At 42.8% G+C, this 27897-nt stretch overlaps 1 protein-coding gene across 1 annotated transcript; it reads left to right on the plus strand.

Moving 5' to 3' along the window:
- The first annotated feature begins 23070 nt into the window (after positions 1 to 23070).
- Positions 23071 to 25025, plus strand: LOC147629452 (hydroxycinnamoyltransferase-like). The gene is made up of 2 exons (XM_086812725.1): positions 23071 to 23551; positions 23984 to 25025. Exons 1-2 carry the CDS (start codon positions 23120 to 23122, stop codon positions 24884 to 24886), a joined length of 1335 nt encoding a protein of 444 aa, XP_086668851.1. The 5' UTR covers positions 23071 to 23119; the 3' UTR covers positions 24887 to 25025.
- Positions 25026 to 27897: the final 2872 nt, after the last annotated feature.

The raw sequence follows: 27897 nt of genomic DNA on the forward strand, positions 1-27897 counted from the left end.
TAAGAAAACAATCCTTTTCACAAAGATTTTAGCATTTCAACTTGAGATTGCGATAAGACATTCTTTATTAAGGCATATGCTATTGTTTAAAAGAATACAAACTTTAAATAGTAAATCAATCAAATAAATCACTATTAACAATTAATAGAGAAGCCGGGGCCATACCTCAACCCCTAAGAATGATATGTAAATGAAAAATAAAATATGTATATACCTTATAGAAATTTGTCGTCTATCGTTGTCTTTGCTCGTATTAACAAGAGCTTTAGAAAATAGAGTCTTCTAATACCTTCTCTTATGATTGAAATCATCCAATCATCTCCAAGCTTTATCTCCTCTTACTTATACTGTGACTCTTCTCTCTTTCTAAGATCTATGGCAAAATAGCCTTCTCTTACAGGGCTACGGCATACTAAGATCTATGGCAAAATAGCCTTCTCTTACAGGGCTACAGCATACTATTCTTTCTCTAAAAGAAATGCTATGGAGTTTTGGTCTCTTCCTCCGAAAGACTATAGCAATCTAAGCTTCTTTTCTGAGATATTAGATAAGAATGAAGGGATATATGCATCTCAAACTCTAGGATTACCTTGAGGCTACTTGCTGTCTTCTCACAGTTTTCTCTATGTAAAGACCCTGACAGAAAGAGAAAATTGTTTCGGCCATAACTCTCTGATAAAAACTCAGAATATGGTCATATAACCAGTCAAAAGAACGGGAAGGCATTTGGTCTACAAGCCAACGCGGGCAGAATAGGCAAAAACGTCTGTATATAGCCACAAACGCACCATCTTTAGAAACGCGTTGTTTTTTCACATTTTTAGTATGCATGGACTCTAAATGTGTAAAAGTACTCTAAATATGACCTCTTATCACCTAAATTCGAAATTCTATTTTTGGGGATACTTATCTCTTAATAAAACTATTCTTATGTTCTTATTTCTTTTAAGATTTTTGGAGCTAATATTTTTATTTTAACACTTTCCTAATGTTTCTAGCCTTATTGTCTCACTCTTCTCTAAGTACACTCTCTTTCCTTATTGAAATCTATATTACAAGAGACACATACATACATGGCTTGGGAGGGACATTACAATCTCCCCCACTTAAAAGATTCGAGATGTCCTCATCTCGCGAGCTGGGGTAGTATCTAAGTAAATCTTCCTGTCTCTTTCAAATTGGTATCCCCACCACTAGGTAAAAATCTTCTTTTATCTAAACATTGTTCTTAAAGATTCATTTATTTCATGTGCTTGGCTCATTTTGTTGTGCCTCCAAAAGGTCTTTATTATTCTAAAGTTAATTGGCCTTATTATCCTAAATTCATGCATCCATATACCTCTCAAATGCTATGAACCTTCGAATTCCTTATTCTATACCCCCCATGTAATATGGTACTTAACAAATTGTCATGGAAAAACGTAAGGGAATCAATCCTTTATGCAATCTAACCTATGATAGCAATTTCATAATCTTAGTATCGTCTTGTAGAATAGCTCTATTCATCATGCACATTACTTCACATGAATCTTGCACCAATCCTCTTCTATTTACTCATAGAAATACTTGTTGAATTCGGTTATCTTTAACCCAGCTATCCCAAATTCTTGACCTAATTTTTGCTCTAGCTCATGATTCCTTGTAACCAGGGATGGGCTTGACGTTCCTCTTGAATTAGGAGACCTCTTCTTGATTATCATGGAAGGACTCATGTCCTTCTCGACACTTCCTATACAAAAAAAACTTTATCACAGTCTCTGGCTATAATTATGGCTTCTGAAATAGAGGATGGTTTCACATTCTTGATGAGGTTATTCAAAGATAGATTAAGCTTCCAAATGAATCGATGGAGAAGAGTTACCTCATCCATCTCTAGAGCAAATCGAAGAAGTTTAACAAAAGTTTGGTGATATTCTTTTAGGGTCTTCCCTTCTTGGGTTAGCTCCAAAAATTCATTCATTTTATCCTCTCGAAATCCTAGAAGACAAAACCTTTCACAAAGGTGTAATTTCATGGCGTCTAATTCTAGCTCCAGTGGTTAGATTGACAACAGTGCTTCCAACTAATTTGGCATTTCTTACGATTTTTAGACGCGAGCAAGAGTGAGCTTGCTTCTTTCATTATATCCATTAAAAGTTCAAAACTATCATTTGAAGGTAGTCAGGATTAATACATCTGAGATCTTCATTTTCTTGAGAATTACACATCTGGTGCCTTGGGATTGACACATCCAAAGATTATTAGGATTGACATATCTGAGATGATTAGTTTTCTAGTATCTTGGGATTAACACATCTAAGAGCATGATCCTCTGGGAATTACACATCCGAAGTTTGTCTGAGATGGGTTCTGGATCTTGGATGATCATCCTAGTGTAAAGCATCCAATGGATGGCATTCACACGTCAACTATTCAAATCTTAATGGAGTTATAATCGTAATAATTTATAATATGCAAGTTAATGAGATATCCTAAAAATTTCTCTAAACAAAGTTTCAGTCTATCCTTCTATTCAGTCTCTCACTAGTTTCTTAATTTGATCACCCTATGTTTTCCTCACAAAAGGTTTTCTCCCCAATCTCATTTCTCAAATTTATTGTACAAATATCTTGCGTGTGCACCCCCAAGATACAAGCACAATTTCATAAGATGATTGTCTCAACATGTGAGGATATTCAAATCACTTCTATGGCCAGTAGAGATGATTGATTCGTCCTCATATGATAAACTATCACTTGTTTTAATCCCTTGACAGTTAACCTTTGAAAAACAAATCCTAGGAACTAAGATCGGCTCTGATACCACTTGTAAGGTTCCCCCCTTCCACAAATAGGGGAAACACTTAAGATAGTCCACTAAGTCTAAACTTGGAGAAAATTTCCTACTCATCGACACCTTGACCATGTAGAGATTCAAGGATACGATTCATAGGTAAGACCTAGTTCTATCCCGCAGGGGGAGCGTGGTCTTCTAACAATCAAATCACCCATAGGGTAATTGATCATAATGTTGGCAACTACTAGTCTTGATTCCTAGAGACAACGCTTTTTTCCTCATCCATGTGCAAGGCACAGCCGCTGGCCTAATCTTCTAGAATTGAGTTACCCAAGAACCTAATTATCTAGCATAGGGCTTTCACTTAATCTGTTGGAAAGCTACCCGACTAATCGGGTCCACCCGTCCGTAGGATGGTGCCATCGGGGCATTCCATCCTCCCACTTTCCACCCTACTCACGCGTCAATTTGTTTTCTAATTAATCCTACCACACTGTTTGACATAAACAAACATGTTCCTTAATTAAAACCCTTTTCACAAGGTTTGTTAAGACAGCCTTTTTACACAATATAATCATGCACCAAAGACAAGATATATATAAAGTTTATACATGAATTAATTCCATACAGCCAAATCGGCTCTCTTATTCTTTTCCTTTATACCGCCGATGATCTAGAATTCGGCCTTCCAGCCTCTACATGCTGGGCAAAACCCTACGGGACCATACACCTCATCGTCGGTCGCTGGCGAGGACTCAAGCCGGCCTGTCGCCCTCTCAGGCTCCATCGCTCGATCCTCCCGCCCCTCAGAGGGATGTCTGCGCACTAGGGTGGGCTAATTCACCGCACTAGCCTGGGCCCTCAGAACTAGGCAGCATCATCACAATCACTTGCCTCAATCGGCAAACCTCATTCTCCCAATGGTATGAGGGATACCATGGGCCAACTCTGGGCCTTACTAACATCTCCGCCGTCCGGCTACACAAGCACAAGAACGGGGCAGTGTCAAGGCAGGGAGAAGTTGTACCTGTACCTTAATTTAACCAAGATAACAATCCATTTACTCACTAAACCATAGGACTAGGATCCATATCACCTTCTTTAAGAAAACAATCCTTTTCACAAAGATTTTAGCATTTCAACTTGAGATTGCGATAAGACATTCTTTATTAAGGCATATGCTATTGTTTAAAAGAATACAAACTTTAAATAGTAAATCAATCAAATAAATCACTATTAACAATTAATAGAGAAGCCGGGGCCATACCTCAACCCCTAAGAATGATATGTAAATGAAAAATAAAATATGTATATACCTTATAGAAATTTGTCGTCTATCGTTGTCTTTGCTCGTATTAACAAGAGCTTTAGAAAATAGAGTCTTCTAATACCTTCTCTTATGATTGAAATCATCCAATCATCTCCAAGCTTTATCTCCTCTTACTTATACTGTGACTCTTCTCTCTTTCTAAGATCTATGGCAAAATAGCCTTCTCTTACAGGGCTACGGCATACTAAGATCTATGGCAAAATAGCCTTCTCTTACAGGGCTACAGCATACTATTCTTTCTCTAAAAGAAATGCTATGGAGTTTTGGTCTCTTCCTCCGAAAGACTATAGCAATCTAAGCTTCTTTTCTGAGATATTAGATAAGAATGAAGGGATATATGCATCTCAAACTCTAGGATTACCTTGAGGCTACTTGCTGTCTTCTCACAGTTTTCTCTATGTAAAGACCCTGACAGAAAGAGAAAATTGTTTCGGCCATAACTCTCTGATAAAAACTCAGAATATGGTCATATAACCAGTCAAAAGAACGGGAAGCCATCTGGTCTACAAGCCAGCGCGGGCAGAATAGGCAAAAACGTCTGTATATAGCCACAAACGCACCATCTTTAGAAACGCGTTGTTTTTCCACATTTTTAGTATGCATGGACTCTAAATGTGTAAAAGTACTCTAAATATGACCTCTTATCACCTAAATTCGAAATTCTATTTTTGGGGATACTTATCTCTTAATAAAACTATTCTTATGTTCTTATTTCTTTTAAGATTTTTGGAGCTAATATTTTTATTTTAACACTTTCCTAATGTTTCTAGCCTTATTGTCTCACTCTTCTCTAAGTACACTCTCTTTCCTTATTGAAATCTATATTACAAGAGACACATACATACATGGCTTGGGAGGGACATTACATTAGCTCAGCTCGTGGCTCGGAGGGGACAGCCAAGACTGTGGGCTCGCCCACGGCTGTCATGGTTGGGAGGTGAGTCAGGCCTGCACCCCCTTGCTTGTTTGTTGTTCGTTTGTTTGCAGGATTCGAGTTCGAACCAAGATCGATCACGAGGGAAGATCCGTGGGGATTTTACAGGGGCAGTGCATAAGGATGGGAATTTCCCCCACCCCCATATTTTTGGGATTGCGAATAGGCTTAGCCTTCGCCTCGCCTGTTCTTGCCTAGATTGATGGGGGTGGGGGAGATTCGCCACCTCTTCATTTTTGAACTCCTCTCACTCTCCTTGTGATAATAGTAAATGCCATTGTATTGAGCTTTCTTTATTAATGGCTTCTAAAATTTAAAAATGGGTATTCTTAAAATCATTTTTTTGTCTCTAAGATCACCCTTTCTCTTTAAGGTATTTCACCCCATGTCGTATCTTAAGTGCTTTTTGGAAGCTTAGGGTTTTGTCCAAGTGAAGTGGTGGAAGGTTAGACAAGGTACTAACTCCTTGTTCATGAAGTACATAACAAAATAATACACTACACCTTCAGCAATGAATATGTTCACATTAGGAAGCACACAAGGCTCAATATAAATCCACCGTGCATAAGAATGCACAAGAATTATGCACAACAAATTAAGCACACCATGCACAATAGAAAACATACTCCTAGGCATAATATCCATTGCTACCGAAACATATAGGGTCATTAGCATACTGAATAGTGAGGCTTGTGCAAAAAATCATGAAATCTCGTCATCAACATGTGCATCAAAAAATAATATTATTAAAAATATTGATATATATTAGCTATTGATGGTATTAAGGCTATTGATGTCTTTCTAGGTATTTCAGAATTGTTATATTGATGGTTTTTTTAAAAAAAAACACTACTCATTAAGCAATAAATATACTCGTAGTAGGATGTACATAACATCAATGCACAAATCCATCGCGTAAGAGTGATACGCAATAAATTAAGCACACTATGTATAATAGAAAGTACACATATATACATTCATACTACAATACGTAGGGTCATGAGCAAGCTAAATGGGAGAAATGAATTAAATTTAATTTCTCACTCTCTTTGGATAATAGGAGAAATGAATAAAATTTTATTTACCATCTTAGATGCATAATAAATATCTATAAAAAAATTATTTACCATCCTAGATGCATAATAGATATCTAAAAAAACAAATCGCCAATATTTTAAAAATCTCGTGCTAGTCATTGTAGTGGTCTCCGATTTTTAACTGTCTGGCTCTCCCATTACCTCCCAACACACTCATTTTTGTTTTATCAAAAATCCCCCCAATCCCTCAAAAAAAAAAGGATGCTTATATGTAGATTCCTCTCTCTCTCTCTCTCTCTCTCTCTCTCTCTAGCTTTCTCTCTCTCTCTCTGTGATTCTCTTGGTCGTCATCGTTGTAGTCTGTCTATGCACATGCAAGGCCCAACTTCTCAGAATGACGACAAAGCAATTGTGCCTTTGAAGCATCACACATGTCTCGTGACACCCAGCTCAAATTTGGGAAGTACCCGCCTGCAACATTTTATGTTCCATATCCTCTAGCTTCAACTCGATCTCTTTGCTCCATGCATGCTTTGTATCACTGACACAGAGAGAGAGAGAGAGAGAAAGTAATCCCTCTAGTGCCTTGTCGCCTTTTTCCTCTTGTTGTTGTGGGTGTCACTCAATATTAGTCCTTGGGACGTCGCTATCTCTCTCGGAGATGCAGGATCTACCAATTGGGGCAGGGCCATGTGCCTTGAGCGTAGGAAAGCAAACCTGGTATACGCAAGGTTGCCGGCGTGGTGCGCCTACAGAGGGTAGTTCTTCCCTCGGAGGAATGGCAAGCCACTTCAACACAGGGAAATCACACCATTGGTTGATCATGTTCGACATCTTCGACCACAGTGTGGCAGACAAGCATCGAGTGTATGTGGATATTGATCTTGTGTATCAAGATCTACTAGCCTCATCCGCTGACATTGCTGGAGCATTCCCATATCCATAGACAAACATCTACATTGGGTTCCACATCTCCATATCCATCAGCATCCACATTCTCATAGGCATTCTCATGCCATCATCTTCATGCTAGATCATGTTTGTGTTTCTTGCAGATAGTAGCATCGCACATTCTGCGTGCAATTCTTTGTCATCATCATGGCATGGCACATCCATCCCAAGTTCGCAGCAGTTGCTTGCTTGGATCACCGGAGGATCATCCGTTGTTTTCAGCCATATGAGTACCCATTCCCATCGGCATGCGGTACCCTATTCAGTGTGTTGGGGCAACAGGAGAGTTGACTGGTAACCTTCACAACATTGGGTCCGGCATCGCCAGGTTCTTTGGTTCGACTCTATCGGCTGTCTGCAACAGTATTTTCCTCTATCGCCTCATCAGCATCAATTTAGCATCAGCATCGGCAGAGCCATTCTCCCATCCAGTGCTTAAATTTGAAGCCCGTTTTGGGCTTCAATGGCTGTGCAGGGCTTCAAATGAAGCCCTACAATATTCTAAAGGCTTCAACCATGAAGCCCAATTTTTCATGCAAGGCTTCGAATTGAAGCCCTCCTAAATCACCAAGGCTTCAAAAAAAATAGTATATAAATTATAATATATATACTATATAGTATATATATATAATACTATAGAGTATATATATATATAGAGAGAGAGAGAGAGATTATGAATCCCAAAATTTTGTATAAGGTTGCAATTTGAAGCCCATTTGTGGACTCCAAAGCTTCATTTTTTTTTCCATGAAGCCTTACATTAGGCATCAAATTTAAGGCCTGCTCCCATCTGTGGGGCCTCAGTTCGGCCTAGCCTCACCATAGATAGGGGAGGATGTCACGTGCACATCCTTTGCACTACGTGGACATGCTACTGCTGCATCTTAGCCCATTCATTCATCCAGATATTCATTCATAACCTCTGTGCATTTATGGTTGTACAAGCGGTCCAGCACCGTCATCATGGTGTTAGGCATTGGCACAGGAGACAGGCGAGGTTCCGTGCCCATCTGATCCCTGGTTCAGGAGATCCATGCACATGTGCACTTTACTGTACACATTCCTCATTTTAAAGCCTTCAATTAATGACCAAAATTGGATGGTCCAAAAAAGTGGAAGATTACCTCGAATCAGGAAAGTGCCTATAAATATCAAAGTTGGCCTCATTTTACAGAGGAAGCAAGGAAGAGAGCACATGAACAAATTGGCGCACATTCTCTCTCCCCCCGCCGCTCGTCCTCATCAGAGTTTCCATCAGCCTAGCACATGTGCTTTCACCTCAGCGTTTCAGCCTTGTGTTAGCGCATCACAGCAGCGTTTTCAGCCCTTGCGGTAGCGCATCACATCAGCGTTTTCAGCGCTACATCAGCCCCATCCTCATCTGCGTTTTCAGCGCACATCTACTCCATCTCCATCAGCGTTTTGGGCGCACATCCACTCCATCTTCATCTGCATTTTTGGCGCACATTCAGCCCCAACACTTCAGCGTTTTTTGCGCATCTCCTCACCCATCTCTTTGCTGCGTTTCCAGGCCATCTTCTCGCCAACATCAAGCCTCTCTCTACTGTCCATCATCGCGCGTTTTCAGCAGTGATTCTCAACCTAAATCATCCCCATATAACCTCATTTTCAGCACATCAAATCAGCCCCAAACATCTACCTTTTTGGAGGCCATCCATCGCCTACATCGAGGTTATCCATCGGCTACATCAAACAACCCCTAGGTGCTTCCACCTTGCGCACCGGAGCATAGAACCAACCCATACCCATTTGTGGCTAGAAGAAGGGTACTCAAGGTGACCTCCATTCCTCATCCTACATTGGTCAGAAGGTTTGCATTTGTATACACATTGGACTTCCATTCTTACGAAGTAAATACAACTCTAGCAATAGAGTTGGGGGGGCCATAGAGGTGGGGACCTTTTACAGGGAATTGTGTCTCTCTCTCTCATCGTCTCTCACTCACATAAATCTTCATCACCACATCTCCTCTCTTTCTCCAATCCATAAGGAAAGAAGGAACATTTACAAATATACATAAGGGTTGTGACTTTGTGCGGAGCATAGATTCTTGGTGCGTCCCCCATTCCGCTACACCTCACAATTCATGTGAAAGACGAGAGAGAGAGACACAAGAGTGTGTAGTGTGTGAGAGAGAGAGAGAATCATTATGAGATTGCATTGTGTCTTTCACAAAGAGAGAGAGAGAGAGAAAGAGAGAGAGCGCCTGCCTACCCAGTTCTAGCATTGCTGAATATATGCTCAGAAAGCTCTGCCCCATGGGGATCAAGCTCAAGGACGTGGGCGCTATAGAGAAGCCAACCTTCCTCCTCCTTCACGGCTTTGGCAACACATTGCCCTCCTCTTCATTCCATTCACGTCAGCAGCAGACTAATTTTGACTTTTGCTTTCTTTCTTAAGATAAGATTACTATAAACGTTCCTATGCTACCCATGTAACAAGGCTCAGAAGGAGATTGATAATTTCAGACATTAGAGCATAGTTGACAAACATATTAGATATTTCCTAGCATTTCGAGAAGATCTCTAGGAGTAGAAAGAGGAGGTGTCCGTGTAACCCCTATATCCCTATCAACTCAAAATGGATGTTAGGAGAAGGGGCGGAAGTGTCATCGTCTGAATCTGAATTAGGAGTAATTAGAGGAACACTAGGGGAAGGAGGAGGAGGTCGAAAGGCAAGAGAAAACACAAGCTCTTTAACCCCCTCTGCATGAGCTAGTAATTCATCAAAATCGGCTCACAAAGACCTTTCGAGCCCAAGGATCGTAGAGGCGGTATGACTTACACTCTACACTGTAGCCCAAGAAAGCCACCATCTGTGACTTTGTATCTAGCTTGGAGTGATGCTCCCTTGAAACATGAACATGCCAGTCACATCCAAAGCAACAGAAGGCTTCTCACCATAGAAAGTCTCATATGGTGTTGTGTTGGTCAAAGCAACAATAGAAAACCTGTTTTGGATGTAAATTGCACTAGTGGCTACGGGAGAGAAGAATGTTCAAGCATAGATCGAGCCATCTCGATATGGTCCTATCTTCCTCTCCGATAACTCCATTCTAGGATAAGGTGTAAGAAGTAGTCAACTACCTTTTAATACCATTCATCCGACAAAACTACTGAAATGCATGTGAAGTCCCCTCTGTCCATCCTAAGAGCCTTGAGCAAATCACCTATCTCCTGCTCAACTGCACTTCTCCAATCACGGAAGTGCTCGACGGCTTCATCCTTCAATTGAAGAAAGTGAATCCAAGAATACTTGGTGCAGTCATCCTCCTCCACTAAACACAAGCATATAAAAAGCTCTGCTCGTGGATTCCAACCACACAAGGCCGCATGACACGAGGCAGTCAACTAGTGGTACTTGTTTTCTTCGGTATCTCGGTTGAGCAAGCAGCAACTTACAGTTGTTCCCTCATCTTGTGAGGCTTGAGTACAAGGCAGCCTTCACAACTGCCGTGCAGTGTGTTTGGCTGCATCGTTTATTGGCATTGCATTCCTTGTACACCACGACATTGACACTAAGGGGGGGTGTTAGAATTAATAATGTATTAATTATAAGGCACTTTTCTCCATGAGATGACCCGACACCAAGACGATCTACTCCGTATACAGAGGCAAGATCAGGGGGTGCCGCCAGATCCCACTGAAAGCGTGATTTCATATTTCTTCTAGACCAATGATATCACCCAGCAGCCCTCAGGGAGACGCAGGAGCTGTGATCCGGAGCATGAGCTACAATAGTTACATCGACGTATTGATACACAGATCAAACTTGGGTATCTATGTACACGACCACTTGGCATGACAGTGGCACATGTATGACTGTCTTCGAGTCATGTGCCATAGACCAAGGCAGCCATCAAATCTGCGCTCACACATCCCCTCTCAATATAGGGGAAAAGGGGCCTCATGCTCATAGTATGTGGTCACAGCAGGAATTGAAGATGACCAGTTAGCAAACTGCCACCAATGTGACACAAGGCAAGCACATCCACCAAAGAGAATTCTCTCTGCCCCAGGTGTCTCCCCCTCCGAAAACATCACATATTCCTCCATCTCCTCGGCCTCGACACTGCACCTACCCTTGTCCCCGGCTTGGGTTCTATGCCAGGTGCCCTCCCTACAGATACACTGTGCCCAATCAGACATCTGTCACTTCCCCAGAGGGCGTCTCACAGTCAAGCCTACATGCCAATGCCCGAGTTGACACCTCTCTCGCTCTCAAGCGCAAGAAGCGGCATCCGACTCCTCGGAGACCACATGAAGAGCACAAGGCCACGGTCTAGTGAGGTTTCTGTTGACCCTTGTGTCATGTGCACAGTGTGTATCTACCGTGTGCTATACGCATGCAAGACTAGTTTCGAGGCTTGGGGAAGCTTGGAACTAGGCAGGCTGATTGACGAGCTGAGTTAGGGAAATACTAACGGGCGGGCACCCAAGTATGGACGCCCGATGACCGGCCCAGAGTCTATAAAAGGGTGGCCAAGGTTAGTTATTGTATGATAAAGAGTCTCGCAAGTTTGTGAGAGCTCTATGGTCTTGGAGCCTGGATCTAGTGCAAACGTGCACCTGCTTTATGCAGCCGAGGTCGGCAGCAGTCTCGAGGCCCGCGAGGGCAGCTTCGTGGCGGTATGGGACGTCGCGAGAGGAGATTGGTCGGTACGTCATCCTAGTTAGCTCAGCTCGTGGCTCGGTGGGGACAACCAAGACTGTGGGCTCGCCCACGGCTGTCATGGTTGGGAGGTGAGTCAAGCTTGCACCCCCTTGTTTGTTCGTTCGTTTGTTTGCAGGATTTGAGTTTCGAACCAACGTCAATCACGAGGGGATCCATGGGGATTTGACAGTGGTATCAGAGCATACCTCGTGAACGAGCAAGTCGGTAGGTAGAGAAGAAGAGGTCAAAGAACGGTATGTGTTAAAAAACTTGCTGTTTTTCTGTGCATACTGCAGTTTTCAGATTCAGTATGTGTTTTTTCTTCATCAAAGAAACCCATGTTGATGGGAGATGGTAGTTAAGTAGGGTTGATTGCTTTTGCAAAGAAGAGAGAGAGTTGTGGGTGCAGTCGCATGACCTGCAGGGAGAGAAACAAAAAAAAAAAAGGGAGCGAAAAAGCATGTTTGCTTTTCGTTGCTTTTTGGCGCATGAGAGAGAGAGCGAGAGAAGTGCTGGATCGCTTGCAGGCGGCCAGGTTAGTGCGCTGTTGGCGGGAGACGCTAGTATGCTATTGGCGGCTGGCAGACAGGCGCATGTGCCTGTGTAGCCAGGCGGCCAGGCCTGCCTAGCCAGGCAGCCAAGCAGCCAGGCCCACGTAGGCGCCTTGGCCTACGCCGCTAGGCGACCAGCCTAGCGCAGGTGCCCAGGCCAACACGGCAGGCCTACGTAAGGCTGGCGCAGGCAGCTCTGGCGACGGCAGCATATGTGACGATGGCTGCAGATAACATCACATCTACACGTATGACGCATACATGCGCCGGCAGCATGGTCGACGGCAGCTTCAAACGCCAGCAGATTAGGAGGGAAGCGAAAAAAAAACACGCAAGGAAAGCATTCGTTTTTTTTCTGCTTTTTTTAAGGGGAGTTTAAATATTTTTTTTTAAGGTTTAAAAGTCCTCTCCTCTCTAAGGTTTCCAAGGTGTTTTATTTTTTTTTAAGAAAAGAGAATATATATATCCATATATATATATATATATATATATTTATTCAAGGAAAAAAAACACAAAAGCTAAAGCGAAAGCCAAGCATAGCTTTTGGAGATTTTTGGCTTTTGGGAAACCTTTATAAACCCCTCTCAAGTGGGCTTCTTGCCACACATCTCTCAAGTTCTCAAGTTTTCAAGCTCCCAAGCTCTCAAGTTCGCTCGCACTTTTATTGTGCAAAGATCGAATTCTCTCTCCACGTACCCTCTTCACGATGTCGACCCAAGAATCAGAGTTGGAGCCCCTCGTGGAACGCGAACGCTTGCCGGCTACAGAAGATACCGATGCTGATCTTTTTGACGATTTTGTGTCAAAATCTGATTTCCAAGAGTTCAAAGTAGCTCTCGAAGCTTCTTCGTCGGAACGTCAGGCACAAATCGACGCTCAAATGCAAGCTTTGCAGAACTCCATCGCTCTATTGACCACTACCCTCTCTACTTTCTCAGGTATGGATACCTTGGCTTCTGCTTTAGGTCCCAACATTACTCCGGAACCGTTCGGGGGCGAGCAAAAGCAGCGCACCAAGGAGATCGTGGACACTTGGCTACATAAGTGGCAAGTTCACTTTCAGTTTCATCCATATGATGATGAAAAGAAGATCCAGTTAGCAGCAGGTTTCCTGTCCGGCAAAGCTTTGCTTTGGTGGAAGGAACTCAACCCTTGGGCACAATTTGAAGATATCTTCAAGAAAGAATTCCTTAAGAAAGAGGATGATTATGATGTTGTTGCCCGGTTTTCAGCTTTGACCATGATCTCGCAGCACCTCACTTATGAGGTCTACCTCCAGAAGTTTCGTGACTTGCAGATGAAAGCTACAAAGATGGATCCCACTACTCTGTTGGGGTTTTTCGTAGCTGGTTTACCAGACTCGTACCGATTACAGGTTAAAAATAACAAATGTAAAACTTTGGACGAGGCCATTCATTCAGCTCGTATCTATGATGATACGATGGTCTCTTCCAAGTCGAAACCCGTTACCGAGCAAGGGAACAAGCATAAAAGAAAGTTCTCCGCACCTATGGCTAACACGTCAGAACGAAAGTCTTTGGACCAAACTTCGAAGAGTTCAAGTTCGACACCAGCGAAGAAGAAACGACTCCTTAGGACTTTGAAGCTCAAGAAGGAAGGACGTTGTTTTATCTGCGAAGAAAAAGGACACATGCGTAACGTGTGCCCGAAGCAAAAGGGTACCAAGTCAAACGCAGGACCCAGGCCAAAGGCAGCTAACCAGTTGTCTTTGACAGGTAAGTCAATTACTGTACTTTCTCGCCCTAGTACTTATTCTGATTGTCTGTTCAATTCTAAGGTATTTGGCATGTATGATCTTCTCCGAGTTTATGGAGAAGTGAAAGGCCATAAGATTCACATTCTTTTAGACCCTGGTAGTTCGCATAACTTTATTAACTACAAACTTGTGCAGAAATTGAGTCTTGACACGACACTCAGCGACCATACCTATGAGGTACGCCTACCTGCGGGAAGGCAAGTTTGGGATTGCAAGGTGAAGATGCTTCCAATCCAGATTCAGGACTACAAAGATACTCTAGAATGCTATGTTATGCATCTGAAAAATGTAGACTTTTATTAGGGATTGAGTGGTTTAAGACTCTTGACGTCCAGATAGATTGGTCTAGTCATATTTTTTCTTTTCAGCATAAGGATACCAAGTATAGTATTTTAGGTGATTGTATTCATCCCTCTCAGGGACCTCTTGTAAATACAATTGATTTTGGAAATATAATGGATTCTTCTTTGTATACCGCTTTCCATTGTGTATTGATTCCACTTTCTTCTTTTCTCATCCCTTCCATGGATGTGAATGAATTAAGTGTGTTCGAAAGCAAAAAATTACAGAAGATACTTGATTCGTTTCAAGACGTATTTCCTAAGGAACTGCCATCGAGTTTACCACCTGAACGGGCAGTAGATCATCGTATTGACTTGATCCCTGGTGCTCATCATGTCAGTATTCCACCTTATAGGATGAGTCAAGCTGAGGAAGATGAGTTGACTAAACAACTCGAAGATTATTTGAGGATGGGCCAGATCCATCCAAGTAAATCACCTTGGGGTGCACCTGTGTTGCTTAGGAGAAAGAACGACAATACTTGGAGAATGTGTAGAGATAACAAGAGATTGAACAAGCTAACCATTAAGAACCGTTATCCTCTCCCTAGATCAGATGACCTAATTGACCGGTTAGCAGGAGCGAAATATTTCACGAAGATAGATTTACGTACTGGCTACCACCAGATACGTATTCATGAAAGGCATGTCGAAAGAACCGCCTTTCGGACTAGGTATGGCCATTATGAGTTTCTCGTATTACCTGTTGGGTTAACCAATGCTTCAATCACTTTCCAGCAAATGATGAACGATTTTTTTCGTGAACATTTGGAAAAATTTGTGGTGGTGTTCCTGGATGATATTTTGATTTATAGTCGTACTCTTGAGGATCATGTTAGACACCTCACGATTGTCTTATCTATTTTAAGACAGAATCGACTATATGCTAAGTTAAGTAAATGTGAGTTCTTTATAACCGACATCATTTACTTGGAACACAAGATCACTAGAGATGGATTGAGCATTGACTATGACCGCGTTCAGAAGGTTTTGGACTGGCCTATCCCGCGAACATTGAAACAACTTCGTTCTTTTCTCGGTTTTGTTGTTTTTCGTGGAAGGAAAGCTCGCTGGGCAGAGTTAATGCAAGATTTTGATTTTGAGATCCGTTATCGGAAAGGGTCCATGAATAGTTTTGCAGATGCGCTTAGTCGGATTAGAGAGGTGAATACTTTGTCGTTCACTGAGATTTCTATTGACTTATTTCCGTCATTGAGAGGGCTTTGCAGGACTGATAGTTATTTTGGTCCATTTTGGCAGAAGATCCAGGAGGGGAGCTCATTGATTGACCAAGACTCGATGACTGAGCAGTCTACTATACAGGCTGCGGGAGGTTAGTGGATAATTCGGATTCCGTAATGACAAAATTTGTGTGCCACAGATCCCGGACATTAGGTCCAAGATTCTAAAGAAGTGTCACGACGCCCCTTCTGCTGGACACCCTGGGGTACACAGGACAGTATCATTAGTAAAACACACTTTTTATTGGCCGAAGATGAAAGGATATGTAGAAGATTATGTTCTCAAGTGTCAGATTTGTCAGGCAAATAAAGCTAAACGCTTTAGACCGGCTGGGTTGTTGCATCCTTTGCAAATCCCAGGTAATAAATGGAAAAGTATTTCCATGGATTTTATTACCGGATTGCCAAGAACACATCAAGGCCAAGATTCTATTTGGGTTGTGGTAGATCGCTTGACAAAAATGGCTAGATTTTTACCGACTCGGAAGACTATTATAGCTACGCAATTAGCTCGGCAATTTATCGAGCAATTGTTTAGACTGTACGGGTTATCGCAGGACATAGTCAGTGATAGAGACTCTAAGTTTACGAGTGATTTTTGGAAACTTGTTTTTGAGAAGTTGGAAACAACTTTGAATTTGAGTTCCTCTGATCATCCTCAATTTGATGGCCAGACTGAACGAGTGAATCAGATTTTGGAGGATATGCTTCGAGCATATGTATCCAAAAGTAAAAATGCATGGGAGGATTATCTTCCTATGTTAGAATTTGCATATAACAGTACTAAGCATACGAGTACAGGTTTTAGTCCTTTAATGCTTATGTATGGTTTTCAACCTAGATCACCTGTTACATTAGGATTCTCAGGACTTCAGCATGATGCAGTACGTAATTTTTTGCATGATATGCAAGAAATGTTACAAGTTGCAAAGGAATCTATTAGAAGTGCTCAAGACCGAGACAGGTTTTATTCTAATAGACATCGTTCACCTAGAGAGTTCTCTGAAGGAACGATGGTGTATTTGCGAGTTCCGAAAGATTCCGAGACTTTACGGACAGGTAGATCTCCGAAATTATCCCCTAGATACTGTGGACCATTTCGTGTTACACGACGGATTGGTTCAGTTGCATATGAATTGGATTTGCCTTCTCATGTGAAAGTTCATCCTGTATTTCATGTCAGTAGACTTAAGGAAGTACTAGGTGAAGCAGATCAGTTAGTTACTCCTCAAGAAATTATAAATGTCGAAGACATGACATTTGTTCCGCACGAACCTGAAAAGATTCTTGGTGAAAGAAGATTGCGTAATACGCTTATCACGGAATACAAGATCAAGTGGAAGGATCGTGTTGAGGAGGATGCGACATGGGAGACATTGACTACTCTTCAGAGAGGTTACCCTGGCTTTTTAGTGAGCTCAGGAGTGAGCTCTTAGAGGAAGGGGAGTATGTCATGTGCACAGTGTGTATCTACCGTGTGCTATACGCATGCAAGACTAGTTTCGAGGCTTGGGGAAGCTTGGAACTAGGCAGGCTGATTGACAAGCTGAGTTAGGGAAATACTAACAGGCGGATACCCAAGTATGGACGGGCGGGCGGCCAAGTGTGGACGCCCAATGACCGGCCAAGAGTCTATAAAAGGGTGGCCAAGGTTAGTTATTGTATGATAGAGAGTCTCGCAAGTTTGTGAGAGCTCTATGGTCTTGGAGCCTGGATCTAGTGCAGACGTGCACCTGCTTTATGTAGCCGAGGCCGGCAGCAGTCTCGAGGCCCGCGAGGGCAGCTTCGTGGCGGTAAGGGACGTCGCGAGGAGGAGATTGGTCGGTACGTCATCCTAGTTAGCTCAGCTCGTGGCTCGATGGGAACAGCCAAGACTGTGGGCTCGCCCACGGCTGTCATGGTTGGGAGGTGAGTCAGGCCTGCACCCCCTTGCTTGTTTGTTCGTTCGTTTGTTTGCAGGATTCGAGTTTCGAACCAAGGTCGATCACTAGGGGATCCGTGGGGATTTGACACCTTGTATCTCACTTGATGCCACTCCTTCTATACCCTCTGTATCCGAGGATGGTCTTTTCACATTCCCGTGCACCGATTATGGTAAATCCGGTCATGTTGCCTATACCACTATATTACATGTGTCTCCCCACTAGCACTCGATGTGCTACGGAAGAGGTGCATGGAGAAGTGAGAGTGTCTTAGTGCGCAGTGATGGGAGTCCTACTGCATGGAGAAGTGGGAGAGGTGCATGGAGAAGTGGGAGAGGTCTTAGTGCCCAATGGGGTCTTATGGCCTCGAGCAAGCCGATTGAGAATAAGGCGAGTTACCCAGAAATACTAACCTCTCTCGAGGCCACAAGACTCCATTGGGCAATAAGACCTCAGGGCGGCCCAAGGCTGCCACTCCTCCTTTCGCGTGCAATGGCTACCCAAGCCTAGTTTCACGGCTCCTCGAGAACCTCATTTGCCTATCCCGACGACTACCATTGACACAAACACAGTCCATATCCAGCCCTGAGGAGATCCTACCCCACCCTGTCCTCTCCACCCTCTAAGGCCAGCGAAGCAACCTCATTGTCATAGGAGTTACCTCTTCAGGGGACTAGAGAAATCTCCAATATTTTTCCGTGTAGAGGGGGGCTCCAACAACGACACTATTCCTTCTATCAGCCATATCCCATGGATATTTCCTATGATTTCTCTTTTTGCAACGAGTCTATCCCTATTGGCACCATTGTGACAGTATGTCGTCGGTTGACTCTTGCTCAGGTTGACCGAATGGTCATACATTCCTGTTCCAGGGCAGGTTGTCTAGAATGTCGATTAGTCCCAAGCCCACCCAAGGTTGACCGGAATGTCGGATACTCCTGTTCCAGGGCAGGTTGTCCGAAATGTCGGTTACTCCCATACTTTTTACACCGTTGCACACCTTTGTCCAAGGATCGTGTTTTTTTGGCCTTGAACCCCGCCTGATACATCTTTTTGTGGTGCCTTGAGACATCCCATTTTTTTTCCACTTTTTTTACGGCAAGGGAGTGCCTCCGTCTGAGTCTTTGCTGCCTACACCTTTCAGACTCACACAGTATTTTAATTAACTTGTTGAAGTTTAAGAATGCAGGATTGATCTACCAGTCACCTCTTCAGACTTCTTCACCTTACCTGGGCATCCAGGATGATCGTCAATCATCTCCGAGCATCCTCAACAGTAGATTGGCTTGGACTACTTCAGTTTCGCCTCCTTTTCAGAGCTTTATCTACTTGTCTTATGAGGCTTACAGTATTAACATTCAGCATTGCCTCCATACCAGTGCGCATCATTTACCTATCTCGGAGGCTATTCAGACATCAGCATCATGCCCACATGGAGGTTTATCCCACGGGTCCTTGGCATGTGGAGAAAAAGAGAGAGAGAGAGAGAGAGAGAGTTCCTCCTCCTTTTGCGGAGGCAGCACTTGTAGCACTCTGCTCATCATCGCCAGTACCCCAGGGGCCAGCATGTGGTTAGTGCCTTTTTATTACAATTCGGTATCTCTTTCTCATATCCTCTTGTGTATTCGAGCCTCTTTTTCAGCATCCAGAGCTTTATTCCACCAACGTTCTATCCGATGAAATCATTTATCGTAGTGATACCTCAGTGCATCACTGAGAGGTTGCCCTTTACTCTTAAGAGTATTCATTCCACCGACGTTCCATTGAGACTTTCAGATTCCAGCACATCGCTGAGGTTCTTTTCATCAGTCATCGACGTTCCAGAGCAGCCTCTCGACATACTGCCTCTCCATCGACTCTCCATCGACTCCTCTTCATTGGTGTTTATTTCATCATCGACATACTGCCTCTCCATCGACTCCTCTTCCCTCTCCTCTACATCCCACCTCCCTCCAACTCTAATCTCACCATTGAACACTGTAATCACCACGCCCGTGCCCAGATAAGTGGACCCCACCGCATTATTTTCCTCTTTACCATCCATGGTTCGGGATTTGGAAAAGGAGAAGGAGAAAGAGAAAGGGAAAGTGAGAGTTGGAGCTTCAGACACTTATATTAGGACCACTCGCAGCGGGACCCAGACAGAGAGTACTGCCATCTTACAAGAGAAGACCCTCTTCTCCGCCGACACACGTGGCTAGGCAGCCTAAAACATCCGCACCTTCTTCACGAGGCATGCTACACCAGGAAGATTTCAAGCGTGGGAAGAAGGACGGATTGTGCTTTGTTTGCTTATCAGACAAACATACTAAGAAAGAGTGTCCTTTATTGCAGGGCAATAAGGATCGTTAGGCAATGTAGGCCTATTTTGATTTCCGTTTTTGGCGATCGTGAAGTAGTAAATTTCTCTTTTTGTGTTATTTCTTCAGTGAATTCAAGGAACAACGTGCTCTGAGTTCTAAATATGTTTAGCAACGTGCTATAAGTTCCACTTTTGTTATGCGTGGTATGGTTAATAATAAATTTTCAGGAATTTAAAACCTTTATGCAGCCCAGCATAATCACAAACGTAGTGTATTGTCGCATGCTAGCAAGCAAGGCTTGGTTGCGACATATAGGGCTGCCATGGCTAGTTTAGGTGGAGAGTTTCCACACGTGCTAGATATGTTCTTATGATAGAACTTTTATCTTGCCAATTTTTATAGCAGATGGTGCATCTTGGACGCGAGACATTTGCACTTACATGATAGTATGCCTATCTTGACAGGCTATGACACGTGTCTAGCTGTCCACTAAGAACCTTTTGGGGCCTAAGGTGGCTAACAAGGTTTCAGGGTTAAGTTACGCCTTTCATTTGTTTTGACTAGGGTTACATCCGTTTGAGACGTTCATCAATCTAGAGTGTCGCACCAATGTGCGTACGTCTCGTCTGATGTTTTGGATACATTGCACACCACGGTTGTGCACATGTGACTTGTGCGCAAGGCCTTGTCATTGTTATCCATGCTTACGAAGTAGCAGCTAAGAGCTAAAGCTACGAGCTTGCCACTTATGAAGTGGCAACTAAGTGTTAAAACTCAGAGATTGACACTTACGAAGTGCCAGCTAAGAGCTTGTCTCGCTGAGAGCAAGCACTCTGAGCTAAAGCTACGTGCTTGACACTTATGAAGTGGCAGCTAAGAGCTAAAGCTATGAGCTTGACGTTATGAGAGGTAGCTAAGAGCTACAGCTAAGGGCTGATGCTTAGTGCTGAAGCTCTGATTTACGCTTAAGAGCCACAAGCAATGTGCTTGAGTCTACGAGACTCACATGATATCAAGGGATATCCATTGCTTGAGTTTGCGGATATCAATGGATGTCTGTTGCTTGACTTTGAAGAGACTCACAGGATATCAAAGGATATCCGTTGTGTGAGTCTAACAGACGCATCTGCTATCAAGGATATCAGTTACGTGAGTCTACGAGACTCGCAGGATATCAAGGGATATCCATTGCAACTGATATCAAGGGATATTAGTTGCGTGAATTTAAGCGACTCGCAAGATATCAAGCTTGGGGGGGGGTCACTATATGTAAATCCTCTATATCACGTGCGTTCAAGGCCTATTTAAAAAGTCCCTTATCTGTGAATTTTTTAGTGAATATAATGTATCCTTTCCTATTCAAATCTGTAAATTTTTTTTAAAATACAATAAATAAATCCCCTCTGTAAATATATTTCTGTAAGTTTTAAATATTTAAAATGTCCTTCTGTTGAACCCACGTGATACTTACATATTTATACGAGTGACCCCCCCCCCCTCCCGAGATATCAAGGGATATCCATTGCTTGAGTTTGAGAGACTCACAGGATATCAAGCGATATCCGTTGTGTGAGTCTAAGAGACGCATCTAATATACAGAGATATCAGTTGCGTGCATCTGAGACGCATCTGATATCAAGGATATCAGTTGCGTGAGTCTCAGAGACGAGCATGATATCAAGGGATATCAGTGCTTGAGCCTAACAGATTCACAGGATATCAAGGGATATCCATTGTGTGAGTCTAAGAGATGCATCTGATATCAACGGATATTAGTTGCATGCATTTATGGGACATGCAGATATCAAGGGATATCTGTGGTATCAAGGAATACCAGTGACTGGTGAATTTTTCACTCTTTTTTGCATGGGGATCTGCTCAGCACAGCAGGTACGGGACAAGCGTCCCTAGTTTCCTCACCTTCCTGTTCATGGAAAGCATCAATGCACACAAGATCCAGTAGCCAAGGGCTAGGATGAGCGTAAAGACTTTTAAGGAGACTCCAAGAGGGTTTACAAATAAGGCAGTACTGCAAAAGTCTCTTAAAAGCGTAAAGTGTGTTACACTCGTTTGGTGGTATGGCACCTAGTGCTCACCCACATCTAAGAGTGTCTACACTTGTATTTTTCTAGATTGGTGGACGTCCCGGGGCCTTATGGCGATCTAGATTAATAATCAGTAATTCTACGGGCTAGGATAAGTTTTTGTTGGGATGCGCACGGTAGGTGTTATGGGCCCTAGTGCTCAGCAAAAACAAATCTGAGGCAGCGAGAGAATTCATAGAGTTACCGACCACGAGCAAGGCTTTATGGCTCTTGTTCACGTATGTTTGGCTAGCCCGCATCAAGTGATACGAAACCTATGGTCGAAGTTTCCTGAGTACTCTCAAGCAAGGGTAGTAAGTCTCAGAAGGAGGCTACGAGCCTCAAGTTCAGTCAGTTTAGCTAGGAGCTACTCTCTCAATATGGGAGCCAAGGGGAGTAGGTTTGATATATTACTTTCCCATTACTGACTGAGAAGCTTGGGTATAGAAGCTTTCTATCGCAAGTTATTACACCCCTTAGCAAGAAGGCTGTAGGGTAGGTGTCCTGTCACATTTCTTCGTGATTCCACAAGGTACGTGGATATACATCTCTCTATGAAATTGACAATTATTGCTTACGAAGCAAGTACATGATGCCATTTGGGTAATCATAGCACATCTTATGAAGATGTGTAATTGGCAACTTTGGTTTGTGATAGATGTTCACAAACTTTATGGTTTGCCAGCAAGAACAAGAAGTGATAGTCATCACAGTTGGTGATCTCTTGTACAGAGCAGTATTCCAACAGTTGGAAACTAGGCTCAACCTTAGCACTATTGCTCATTATTTTGTTAATGATTTCATCAATAGTGTTAATGCACCGCTAGAGGATATGCTACGAGCATACGCTAGCCAGACACACAGTCATTGGGCTTCCCTTTGCATCTCCATCTTGGCACTGTGAGAAACGCGCCTGACAGCTTTTCTAGTACCTAGCGGGTCGCTACACACTGTGGAGGTTGAGGTCCGACACAGCGCAAGCCCTAACCCCATCCTTTCTAAATTTTGGATGTTCAAACTTCAAACTCGGGCAGCCACGTGGCAATTCTGGGAAAAGGCGTGGGCCAATCAAAGCTTATGTATGACAAAAAGCTGCTCGACATTTGTCCCAATGTGATTAAAGGTGACACCATAGGCTGAGAATTGTCCTATTTTCTCTCTTTATCTGAACGTTGAAGCTGAGCGAGAGAGAGAAGACCATGTCAAGTGAAAGGGTCACCTTGCTGAAGACGAGCACGATAGTACCCACAACGCCCACAGAGAAGCACCTCTTGTATCTCTCCAGCTTAGATCTCTACTACAGGGACATCCACTACAATCTAAGGGTGCTCTTCTATGAGCAAATAGGGCCTTCCCAGACCTCTCAGTTTGTGGCTACTCTCAAGCAAAGCCTAGGGGAGGCATTAGTCCATTTTTACCCTCTTGCAGGCCGCCTTGCAAAAGATGAAGATGGACGATTTGCAATTGATTGCAATGATGCAGGCGTTGAGTTTCTAGAGGCCCAAATCAATGCCTCCTTTGCAGATTTGCAAAAAGACCACTTCGATTTCAAGCCCTACTTTGCTGAATTGGCTCCATTTGGCCACTTGACTCGCTCAGATCTGCCCCATCTTCCCCTCTTGTCCATTCAGGTAATTACTTTCTTTATTCTAGCTCTCACTTGCACACAAGAAGTTTTAGTCAAATTCACACTATAATTTCCACTCTGCAGATTTCTACAACATTGTGAGCTTATGCAGACGAGGCTCCGCATACCTAGCTAGGTGGGGAGGGGGGCAGGGGGCTGGTGCGGACGGGGGCCGGCGGCCCCCTGCCCCCCTCCGCACCTATCTAGGTATGCAGAGCCTCGTTTGCAAAAGCTCATGATATTGAACACTTGTAGGAATTGTCCCTCGGGCACCCTTTTTCCTTCTTTTTTCCCTGATAGTTTTCAACATCATGAGCTTGTGCCGAGGAATTTAAGAACAAAAAATTGAGAACAAAGCTACACATGAGCATGATGTGTCGTAGCTATTCAAATCATGAATGCCTTATTTAGTGATTGTCTTTTGTGACCTCTATAGGTTACTCAATTCTTGGAGGGAGGGATTGCCTTGGCTTTAAGTCACAACCATGTGGCTATGGATGGACCGTCTCTTTGGCAATTTTGGGTTTCATGGGGTGAATGTGCACGAGGGCTATCTCTATCAAGGCCCCCCATTCACACCAGAACATATTTCAAGCCAGAGAAGATTTCATATGAGATTGCAAAGCTGATGCCCTTTGAAATGGAATCGACCGAGTCAAAGAAGGTAAATGGCCCATTAGTTAACAAAGTCATGCACTTCACTACTGAATCTATGAAAAAGTTGAAGGAGATGGGCGTAGTTGCACAAAGTGAGGTTGAAGGTCCAAAACGACAAGTAAGCTCCTTGGAGGTTTTGTTTGCACATTGTTGGCGACATGTGACACATGCTAGGCGTCTTGCGGATGAAGAGCAGCTAAGTTTTGTAGTGCTAGCGGATTGTCGACGTCCGAGGCGAAGCACCATGGCGGCTCCATCGGTGCCTGAAAATTTCTTTGGCAATGCCATAACATGGACATGTGCAAATGCAACCCCTGGTATCCTAAGAGATGAGAGCTTTGCTGCCACATTAACACGCATTGCGAATGTTGTAGATGAGTGCATCCATCTTGATACTTTGAATGGAACCATCCATTGGCTTGAGCTTCATGATACACGCTTCCAACTTGGCCCCATGTGGTTTCCTGGCATCACTATTAATGTTGCTAGTTCACCGCGTTTTCCTACGCACTTGGTTGATTTTGGATGGGGTCCACCATCCTGCGCACGACCTATTCGTGTTGGTGGTGATGGTGAAATTTGCCTTTTCCCAAGTCCCTATGGCGGAGTTGATGTGTGTATTAAGCTTGACTCAGTGTCACTGCAGCATTTGATTGATGATCCTGAGTTTCTCAACCCTTAATGGTCCATGACTCATTATTCTAAGGCTTGAGCTTCATAATACATAATATAGGCTCTCATTTGGAATGAGATTGTTGTGCGCATCATTATCTAGAAATTGTTTTTTCTCAACGCAATTCTTGTATGCAAGGAGATTAAGACACATTGTTTTCATTGTTCTAACAGAAAAACATGTAATAACTACTTATAATGCGTGTAATTTGAGTGAAATTATTGTTCAAAATGTAACTCCTCTTTACTTAAATTGGTCGTTATTGAAATACCTTTTTTCTAATTTGAGCCTTTATGAGTTGAGACTAAGCACTTTGTAGGATCGCCGTTTCATGAGCAATAATTTGACACACACAAAAAAAAAACGAGTGCAAGACGGTACATCTTAGAAACTAGTAAAACAACTCTACCTTTGGCAGCGTCTATATGAGCTCAATTACACACTAACACGTGATTGGCTAAAACTATGCGCAGATTTTTACTTTTTACTTTGAATGTTGCTAGAATCTCCTTGCCAAGAAGACTTGGAATTTGTATTAACGCATGCTAATACATGAAATCAAGATTTTTTTTAATCAATATAGCTATATCAACTGCAGACTACTATGAAAGCTCATTAAAGAAGAGAAATTTATGGCTTTATGAGGATATGTGTCACAAGCACATGTCACATAAGGCAAGTAGCATGGTTTGTGTCATGGGTCATTTGAACACTCATAGTTAAATTTAATAAAAGATGGATTTTTTTAGTGTCAATTGAATTATTGATTGTAAGAGTTACAAATGGTGAAAGATAAGAATTTTCATAGACAACTGAATATGAAGTGAATTTACCTATTGTAAATATAGCATGTACTTTCCAACCGTGTTAAGCTTCCATTTTAATTATAAATTGACTATATAGAAATCCTTTTTTTCCAAAGAGAAAATCATTCTATTAAAAAATATCTCAAGGGCACAAACCCCAAAGCAAAATACAAGACGATAAGGATTCCAAGAGAGGTATGCAATCATAGGTATCACCAAAAAAGGGGAAAGGCAAAATCAGGATTGAAGCTCTTAAGGGATTGCCTCACATTACAAGGCTAAAGCTTATCTATAATCTTAATAGATCTCCTAAGCTCCTTGGGATGATCCTTTTTACAAGATTCTACTAAAGAGGGGAATAATGTCTTGTAAGAGAAGATATCCCCTTCTCGATTTGTAGATGGATGAGCTAAAGAGGAGGGGGACCTCTAAAGGAGGAACTCTGCATCTGCATCATTGCTTTACCTTCACCTAGCCTACTAGCTCCATACATGGGTTGATGATGTTGCATCTGGTTCCCTTGCACATCCACTTGTTGTCTCTAGTCTTGAGATACCCTACGTTGGATGCACTTAGAAGCCAAATGTAAAGCAATGACCAAGAATACCAATGAAGAACACTCTCTATAGTATTTCCTCCCCATGAATAATATTGGAAGAAAAATAAACTTGGGAGGGTTCTTCACACAAAGGATGGAAAGCGGACCAACCTTAGGGTAATAGTGCAATCTACATCAGCTGTAATTGCACTATTACCAATCACATATCCTAGGCATCTCCAATGTCCTGTACATGAGGGATCTGTGTTAGAATCTCACATGTTTGATGTGCTATCTCAAACTAAACCCTGAAGTACCCTCTCCCTAGAGGGGAGACATTTACAATCTTCAATGTGACATTGAGTAGTGTGGCCTATATGTAATCATCCACTTGTTTGCTAAAGCGTGTACTTCCCTGAACTTTGCAAACCAAAGAGCAAGATTCAAGACTACTTACATTAGGAGATTTTGGAGGTCATTTGAAGGGCCTCGTAAGAAATTTCGAATTTCTTGCTTTCTCTACAAAAAAAAAACAAAAAAAAAAGAAATCTGTTATCAAAGTATTCTTTAGTTCTAAAAAACCTTAAGGACGTGTTGTTGGGGTAAAGGCACATGTACCCGGTCGATCGACCGCCCATTGTGTGAACGCCCACTAACTATCATACTAATACTTATTCTTTCTATATTGTTGATAATGCCAAATAAGCAACTAAGGTTGCACCATAGCTTGAGCTTCTCCTCTCTCCCTCTCTCTCTCTTTGTGTGCTCCGCTGTCCTCCTTCAACTGGTATCAGAGCGATCGGGTGCAGTCCTCGGCGAAGTGTGTGTGCAGAGAGAATAGCCAGAGCTTGGCTATGGAGTAGAGTTGTGAGAGAGAAGGATTGCAAGGCAGGTGCTGCTCTAGTTAACATTGTGCTTTACAATGCTCTATTGAGCATGGATGCTTAGTGTGGGGCTGTCTCACAGGTGAGACAAGTGCTTGACGGGCTGCTTACACTGCTGCTGCAGATCAACATCGTGCTGGACAGTGCTCAAGTGGCCATGTAACTTAAGTGGGGTGCTCCAATGGAGATGTAAGTCAAGTGTGGCGCTGGTTTTTGAGCTGCAGGGGGGCTGTATATCCAACTTAGGGTATCCCTAGATTAGAGACAACAAGTGGATGCACAAGGAAACCAGATACAACATCATCAACCCATGTATGAAGCTAGTAGGCTAGGTGAAGGTAAACCAATGATGCAAATGGAGAGTTCCTCCTTTAGTGGTCCCCCTCCTCTTTAGCTCATCCATCTATAAATCAAGCTTTTGGGTCTCAGAGTAGCAGTAGCAAAGCTCAAGTGCTACACGAGGAAATTCAGAAGGGGATATCTTCTCTTACAAGACATTATTCCCCTCTTTAGTAGAATCTTGTAAAAAGGATCATCCCAAGGAGCTTAGGTGATCTTTGAAGAACATAGATAAGCTTTATCCTTGTAATGTGAGGCAATCCCTTAAGAGCTTCAATCTTGATTTTGCCTTTTCCCTTTTTTGGTGATACCTATGATTGCATACCTCGCTTGGAATCCTTATTGTCTTGTATTTTGCTTTGGGGTCTGTGCCCTTGAGGTTTTTTTTAATAGAATGATTTTCTCTTTGGAAAAAAAGGATTTCTATATAGTCTATTTATAATTAAAATGGAA

This window comes from Cibotium barometz, chromosome 18 (genome assembly GCF_041138505.1).
Source record: "Cibotium barometz isolate CiBa-2024 chromosome 18, ASM4113850v1, whole genome shotgun sequence".
Taxonomy (NCBI): Eukaryota; Viridiplantae; Streptophyta; class Polypodiopsida; order Cyatheales; family Cibotiaceae; genus Cibotium; species Cibotium barometz.